At 30.4% G+C, this 10,000-nt stretch overlaps 1 protein-coding gene across 1 annotated transcript in view; it reads left to right on the top strand.

Moving 5' to 3' along the window:
- LOC122260511 (uncharacterized) overlaps window positions 1-10,000 on the top strand; it is a 191,102-nt gene that overhangs the window by 705 nt on the left and 180,397 nt on the right. The window contains exon 1 of the mRNA XM_086535998.1: window positions 1-230. This exon is cut by the window's left edge and continues 705 nt beyond it. Within this exon, the coding sequence (XP_086392124.1) occupies window positions 212-230 (19 nt within the window). The 5' untranslated portion in view covers window positions 1-211. The remainder of the gene's footprint in view (window positions 231-10,000) is intronic.

Consider the following 10,000-nt stretch of genomic DNA (forward strand, 5'->3'; position numbering starts at 1 on the left):
GCTGGCAGGGGATGATGTTTTAATTAAACTCTAAGAAAAAAAAAGTATTCATTCACTTGTGTTCTGTGTTTCTACGGGGAAGTATGACCTTTTAGAAAGTGGCCTTAGAAAATTCAACAATTGGCACGTTTACATTAGCGTATAATTACCACAGTACGTAAGATTGTGAATATTGTGAACTGGGATGATACGAAGACCACCATACTGAACCATGAATACCTGCGCGGAAGGTAAGTTCCCTGGTTTCATATTAGTTTTAGTGAAAGTACTTTTTTACTAATACACATACACGCATACATTCACACACACACACACACACACACACGCACACACAATAACACACACACACACACATACACACATACATACCACACACTGTGTGAAATATATGTATCGCTAGGCTTAAAAGTTTTATATATTATTATATTCTATATATATATATATATATATATATATATATATATATATATATATTATGGATATCTCTCTCTCTCTCTACTCTGTTACATGCTCATCTTTCTCTCTCTCTCTCTCTATATATGGTATATGGTATATAGTTGTGATTTATATATATATATACGATATTATATATATATAGTATGATATATAAATGTGATGTGTGTTTATACAGTATATAATATCCTATGTATATGTTATATACATATATGTAATATGTTATATATGTGTATATATATGTATAAATATAGTCTATATATATTATATATAGTATATATTTATATATTATATTACATACTATGTTAATATGTATATATGTATAGAGAGACCTACATATATACGATATAGTATATATATATAGATAGTGATATATTATATATATCAGTATTAGTGTGTGTGTGTGTGTGTGTGTGTGTTGTATTGGGGTTGTGTGTGTGTGAGAGCTGTGGTGTGTGTGTTGGTGTGGAGGGGGTGTGGAGTGTGTGTCATTTGTGTGTGTGTGTGTGTTGTGTGGTACTGCGTCTAGTGAGGTTGTGTGTTGTGTGTGTTTGTGTGGTTTGTTGCACATTTATAGTGTGTATATATATATATGAATATTTATTTCCTTATATAAATTATATATATATGTGATTATATATATAGATAGATAGATAGATAGATAGATAGATACCCGAAAGTCTAGATAGACAGAGAGAGAGGAGAGAGACGCGTGAGTGGAGAGTAAGAGAGAGAGAGAGAGTGAGAGAGAGAGAAATAGCCTTCCTCTCTCTCTCCGCTCCGCGAGACTCTCTTCTCTACTTACAAACATCTTCTCCGTGGTCTCTCTCTCTCTCGAGATCTATATATATTTATATATATTCCTATATATATATATATATATATATAATATTAATAGCGGAGAGAGAGAGGAGAAGAGATGAGAGAGAGAGAGAGAGAGATGTGAGAGTTAGGAGTGAGGAAAGAGAGATAGATTAGATAGATAGAGAGAGATAGACATATATGTTGTGTGTGTATATTTAGATATATAATTACATTATATATATATAGATTAAACTATATATATATTAATAATATTTTATAATTATATATATACATATATTATCATAATTTAATCAGTACCTACCATTTGTATATATACTATATATATATTATATAGATATATATGTATAATATATTTGTTAATATATATACATACATTTTTTTACATGTATATCATACATATCCATATTACATAGTTTATCATATAATGTCTATATATATATAATTTTATTTATATATTTATTATATATCTTCTTTATATTATATTCTGTTATTCTAGCTATATATATATATATAGATATATTGCATGTATATATATATATTTTATCATGTATATGTATTAATTATATATATATAATATATAACTAATATATAAAAATTATATATATCTCTAGAGATATATATTCGGATATATATAGTGTATATACTAAATATATATTTTATTAGTATTATATATATATTATATATATTATATATTATATATATATATAAATATGTGTGTGTTGTGTGTGTGTGTGTGTGTGTGTGGGTGTGTCTGTGTGTGTGTGTGTGTATGTATATTATACATATATATTTAATATATATATATATATATATATTTATATATATATATATTTATGTAGGATTATCACTATATAATATCTAATATATAATATATAGTATATGTATGTATATATATATATATATATTTATATATATATAGATAGGTATATATACATACATATATATACATGTATATCATATATATATATATATATATATATATATATATATTATAATTATATATATATATATACTATATATATATGTGTGTTTGTGTATATATATATATATGTGTTTGTGTATAAATTACATAATATTTATATATATATGATATATTATATATATAATATATATATAGTGATTATATATAAATATATAGCATGTATATATATATATATATATATCTATATATATTCATTATATATATTATATATAAATATATTATATAAATATATATATTTATGTATATACATGTATAATCTATATATATATATAAATTATTCTAGTATTATTAAATACATGTTATATATAGATATATATATACATGTATATATATATATATATTCTATATATATATATAAAAAAAAACATATATACATATATATCTACACATACACACATACATGCCTACACACACACTACACATCGCACACACACACACACACACACACACACACACACACACACTCACGCCCAAACACACAACGAATCACACACACACACACACACATATATATATATATATATACATATATATATATATATATATATATATATATAAATATATATATAAATTTGTGTGTGCGTTTATATTTATATATTTGCTTGTGTATGTGTGTGTGTTTCTTTGCATATGAGAAGTAACAGTGTTATTAGTATGGCATCATTTGATTAACCATACATTTAAAAGGCCTTAATGATTTTTTTCCACAGTTTTTTAACGGAAATCTCTCATAAAATAACCCGACTCGAGAATCAAATATGAGTTCAAGAAAAAAACGCGGGAAACTTGATGACGTCACACCAAGCGAAGGCCTATGATGCTCTTTTGTCTTCTGAAGAATAGACTGATTATTGTCATATCATATTTATCTTATCATATTATAACAAAGACTTAATATCCTTGATTCTTCGGACGCTATTGGTTGCACGGACGTCAAAATGTATTGCAAAAGGTTGAGGTGCAACGGAGAAAGCTTGGAATCGAATCCTATTCGGTGGAGCCATAAAAGTTTTGACGCAGAAGACGCTGATGCATTCGACTCGCACTGGACAAAATTAATGAATAAAGGGATAAGGGAAGGAAATAAAGAAAGAGAAAGAGTGAGAGTGAGAGAGAGTGAAAGTGAGAGACACAGAGAGAGAGAGTGAGAGAGAGAAAGAGAGAGAGAGAGAGAGAGAGAGAGGGAGAAAATGAGAGAGAGAGAAAGAGAGAGAGAGAGAGAGAGAGAATGAAAGAGAGAGAGAAAGAGAATGAAAGAGAGAGAGAGAGAGAGAGAATGAAAGAGAGAGAGTAAAAAAAAGAATATTTTAAGAGATTGCACATGAGAAGAGCTACGGACGGCCTTGGGAGATAAAGCGCCTCTGCTGACATCACCAAGTCGTCAAACCCACTCGTCAGATTAAATTCATTTGCTGATTAAATTTATCACATGATACCAAAGAGTAAGTTTTGTCACTGATAAAAAAGAAGACTTGCTTTTTTTTTATTTTGGCTTTTGGCAATCGCCTTTAAACCCCCTAGGCGATATAATCACAGATGATGGAAAATCATTTTAAGAAAAGACATGGCGGGAAAGCATCTGGTGAGAGACGGGGGCGCCATTAGCCAAAATCATAACGGGAGCTTAAAAAGATCGTGAAAACATGAGCGAGACATGTTTGCTCTATGGTGCAGAGACTCAGGCTTTGCGGGAAGAGGATATCAAGAGGCTCGTAGGATTAAAAAGAAAAAAAAACAAGAGGTGGATGTGGATAGTGAAAATTAGATGGATAGGTAGACTGCAAATGTCATGAGGAAGGAGAAACGTAAGAGATGTGATCATTAATGAAAAAGAAAACGGGTTTAGTCATATATTTCTTTAGAGAAGATAGATTATAAGAACAGTGATTAGAAGAAGAATGGTAGGCAAAGGTTCAAGAGGACAGGAAAGGCTTTGGATGCTAGACATGGCTAAAGGAACCTGTTATAGAGAATTGAAGAGGGAAAATGCAAGACAGAAAGGGATGGAGAGAATAAATAATATGGATCTACCACAAATAGAGAAATAAAAAAGTATAAACAGGGTGTTTTAGCAAAAAGTGAAATGCATTTAATTAATACGTATTTGGGAAGGTGAAAATTTAAGTGAATCCGGCGTAGATTTCTGTAAGATTTTGTCATGCGGAAAATAGCTTGCACATAACAATAAGTACAGCACATCCGGTGAGTTTTTAAAAAAATCATAATAATAAAAGGATAGAATATAAGAAATAAAACGAAAATAAGCTTAAATAATCTTTCATTGTTGTAGTTTCTATTTTCAACTAAAAGGAGATGTCTGTAGGTACTTTCTGCTAGTATTACTTGAAGATGTATCAGTAGGGGATCACACATACATATTAAGTACTATATATCCTAATAGGTGGATAGGGTGTAGTGCCGCTATTCCCTGGCCGTCACATCTGACCTAAACTTATAAAAGTTTATACATATATGTATATATATATATATATATATATATATATATATATATATAACTCACACACACAATCTCACACACACACACATCAACACCACACCACACACATATAATATAAAATCTATACATATATATATATAAATACATATATATTTAGATATATATATATATTTTATATTTATATACTCCCCGCCACACACACACTCCACACACACACACACCACACTATATATATATATATATATATATATATATATATATTCATATATATATATATATATATATATATATACTCAACACCCCCACCACACCCCACACCCCACACACACACACATATATATATAAAGTATGATATATATCGTTTATATATACATATACTATATATAATATATATATATATATATATACTATATATATTATATATAAATGTGTGTGTTGTGTGTGTGTGTGTGTGTGTGTCTGTGTGTGTCTGTGAGTGTATGTGTTTGAGAGAGTATATATTATTATATAATATAAATATATCTATATATATATATATAAATAGATAAATAACTGTGTGTGTGTGTGTGTGGTGTGTGTGTGTGTGTGTGTGTGTGAGGAGTATCTTTCATTATATTATCTATTATTTATATATATATATATATATATATATATTTGTGTGTGTGTGTGTGTGTGTGTGTGTGTGTGTGTGTGTGCGTGTGTGTGTGTGTGTGTTTGTGTGTGCAGCATGCAATCTTTGCAGCATAGGTTCACCACCGGAATTTAGCATTTTAGTGGGGATGCTGCAACCCCTCACTGTTTTACTACCCTACAGCTCGGAGGTCTCCTCTCTCAACTCACACCGAATCAGGATAAGGATACTAAGCAAACTGCAGTTACTTGTGTTGCGAGCTTGGTTTCCAGCTGTCTGAGGGACATTTTTTCAAAGAAATGTCCTTCAGCTTAGTTCCTTCGACAGTAGTGAAATTCATTCATCCTGATTTAAAGAGTGGATGTTCTATGTCACTAACTGGATGACCTATATGAAGTCCCAGTCACTTAGGGTTGGAAACCACCTAATTTTACCTCAACTGAAAATGGTTATCGAGCTACAATTCCGGCATTCTCGTACATACTACCCGAGGCTCTCTTCCGTAAGACTCACATTGGGTAGATCCTATATCATATATATATCAAAGGTATATCATATCCTACATGAATGTTCCTCATCCGAAGATCAATGGATAACCTCTTATAAGAACCTACAACCTGGCTAATTTAATTGGTGGTGGTGGGGGTGGGGGGGGAGATTTGATCCTCGTATCGACTTCTTCTCTCTTTGATCGGCATGCTGTCGGTAGGCCTATCAGGGAAGCTGACTACCAGGGTCTACCTTCCCAAAGCTACCTATTAACCTAAGGAAGCTAAGGTGCAAGAGTTGGTATGTGGCCAGGGTATGTCTACGTGCTTGTGGGTTGTCCTTCTACTGCTCAAATATACTCTACAGTTTAGTTGGGAACTCAAGATACCCAGTTTACTTAGGTGGCCATATGTATACACTGCAGTAGTCCTTATGATGTAAATATATGCGCAAATGCCAACGAAGATATATCCTTTTTTTCACAACAGCCTAGCCAAGCAGTGGTACCTAAAAGTGAGAAAGCATGCATGCAATTAATAATATGCCAAGGTTATTGCACCCACCCATACAGAAGGAAATATAAAAATTCTATATAAGTTAATCAATTACTGGTTTCAGATCGGAGAAAATCTGCGAATAGCTACAAAACAATGAGTATGAGTATGTTATCATAACCGAATGTATGACTAAAACATACACACACATAGACGATGAATACATATATTCATATTTACATATTTACATAAATACATGTATAACATGTAAACAACATATTGATACTCCTACACTACCACCCATACATACGTATAAATGTATCTATCTAAACATATATATGTGAATGATTTGTTTATATGGATTCAAGGTATAAGCTATATCACTCTCTATATATCTATATATATCAGATATCTTAGCTATAGTATAAGTACATTATCATAAACGAATGGATGCCTAAATATACAATGACTAATAAAGATACATACTATATATATATATATAATATAAATAATATATATATATATACACACACACACACACACACACAAACACACAACACACAACCCGCACCACCACACACACACACAACACATCACCCGCACAATATACATATATATGTACATATATATATATATATATATATATATATATATATATATATATCGAGAGAGAGAGGAGTATAGTTATCTATATAAGAGGAGAGCGGAAGGGATATATGGTCTCTATTATATTAATTGAGATATCTAAGAGAGATTTACTATATATATAGTATATATATAGATTTATATATATAGTAATATATGTTGTGTGGTGTGTGTGTGTGTGTGTTGTGTGTGCCTATAATGTATATATATATATGCATGTGTGTTTGTGTAGTGTGTGTGTGTGTGGTGTGCAATAAATATATATATAAATCTTATATATATAATTAGCTATACTATATATATATCTTCTATATATGTGTGTACATATATATATAAAGTATCTATATATATATATAATTATATTTATATATATATATAAATATATATATGTATAAAACATATATATATATATACATATATATATATATAGAGAAGATATATAAAACACCTATCTTACTAAATATGTCCTTTTTTTGTTAAATATATATTTATATATATATAAAAGATTGTCTATATCCCGAATATATTATATATATAGTGTTTATCCTTGAGCGTGTGTTCATGTGTAGGTGCATAGTTGTATTACTAATTATATATATAATGTATATATATATTATTAGTATATATATATATATATATATATATATGATGTAAATAGGAAATTTATATATATATATATACATATAATAGTATACAAGTGAATAAAATTATATAAAATATATATATATATATATACATTATGTATATATATATATGTATAATATATAAATTATAATATATATATATATATATATATAAATATATATTTGTATATATAAACACATCTTGTAATGATATGCCATTTTGTAAATTCATTTTTATTCAGACATTCGAAAGTAGTGGGTTATGTTTAATAAATATCTCTATATATATATATATATATATATATATATAAACACATTTCTTAATGAATATGCCATATTTGTAAAATTCTTCTTTTTTCAGAAATTTCGAATTTGTAATGTATATGTAAAACAAAAAAATAGATATATATATATATAATATACTATATATATATATATTAAATATAATTTTTTTTTGTATGTATCTACGTATGTTCAATGTGCGCAGCGCGCGCGCGTCACGGTTGCGGGTTGTGTGGTGTATTGTGCTTTCTTCTTCTGTAGGTCTATGTGTAACCCATATCTGCCAATCTGTCGCACAACTTACAAAAAAAAAAAAAAAAAAAAAAAAAAAAAAAAAGTTAATCTAACATTTTCGATTCACGTGCCATCCCATTCCCAATAACTCGTAATAATTCAGTCATATCACCACTACTTACTTTTCAAGTAAACAGCGATCAAGATAAAAGTTACTTGACCGCCACTCTGGGACCTTGGCAATGCTAACTGCCAAGTTCTGCAACGTTCAAGGGCAAGGTCGAGCCGGCCGGCATGGGCGTGGTCACTTCGCCCCGCCAGGGAAACTTGCGCTCTTCTCCATGTCCAACCAGAGAGGGCTGCGTGGCTGACTTTCTTCACTTGGCTTGTTTTGTACTATGTGTGTGTGTGTGTGTGTGTGTGTGTATTAACATATATATACGTATTTATGTAGACATATATATATATATATATATATATATATATATATATATATATATATATGTATATATAGATTATATATAACTCATATATTCATCAAATATATATTGATCATATATATATATATTATAATATAATATATATACCAAATTAATATATATATATATATATGTATGTGTGTGTGTGTGTGTGTGTGTGTGTGTGTGTGTATGTATATATTCATATTAGTCACACTTCCAGGAAGATACAGTATAATGTATTATAAAATTGATGGAGTAATGTTTGTCGAGCATTATAAATTCTTTACTGCTGTTCTAAAATTTGTATAGATTTTTCTTTTATATACCTTTTCTCACTACTAATGTCTCCATTCTGCGCATGCAAATCACAGCATTCTTATATATCATTGCTTCACTTTGTACAAAATATGTAATCCCGCCTCCTTTCAACTTTTTTTTCACTATCCTCTTGAAACAATGATCTTAGAAGCGCGACCTTCTCTTCCATTACATCTATATATTCTTAAGATTTACACACACACACACACACACACACACACACACACACACACACACACACACACACCACATACACCACACACACACACAAATATCGTATACATATATGTATATATATGTGTGTGTGTTTGTGTGTATGTGTGTGTGTGTGTGCGATTACATATGCGTATGCCCGTATAGTCAAAGGGGTCCCACTGAAAGGGCTTGAAGGGGGCACGATTATTGGGCGTTGCTTTGGCCACCCACTGGCCCCAATCGGACCTTGGTTGTTTTATTCTTGCTTGAAGGAATTGCAAGGAATTGCACAATAACCCTAATTACTTAACATATACAACTTCCTTAATATCAGACATAGCCAACCTCACAAAAAAAAGGTTACTAGGTGTTAACAATGGACAAACAAGTGCGCCATTGTTCCTCTTAAAGTTGCTCTGGTTATTAAACAAGAGTGACTCCATGATCCTAAGTTTGAACCCAAGCATGACCTTCACCTAGGAGGAGGCAGGGCGATTTTGAGGATAAGGTCTTGAGATGGTATGTCCTGTAGGCCGAATAAATGGTCTATTAACACTCACACACATGTACAGGCAGACACACACACACACATGCGTATGTACACGTACAAACACGAGAACACACACACACACACACGCACACACACACACACGCACACACACACACACACATATATATACATATGTGTGTGTGTGTCTGTGTGTGTGTGTATGTATGTGTGTATGTGTGTTAAATTAGTTTGATAATTGCTTTTTCGAAATGCAGAATAGACTAATGGTTACACTGCAAATATTATGATCCTCTACTTTTGATCTTACACTAAAGTCTACGGATTACCAAATAATATGACATAAAGTAGGTATTGTCGAGGGCATGGAAGTGAAGGAGGATTTTATACATCTTATTTGAT

The sequence above is a fragment of the Penaeus japonicus genome, unplaced genomic scaffold (assembly GCF_977035675.1).
Source record: "Penaeus japonicus unplaced genomic scaffold, GWHDUDI00000001_assembly GWHDUDI00000004, whole genome shotgun sequence".
Classification (NCBI taxonomy): domain Eukaryota; kingdom Metazoa; phylum Arthropoda; class Malacostraca; order Decapoda; family Penaeidae; genus Penaeus; species Penaeus japonicus.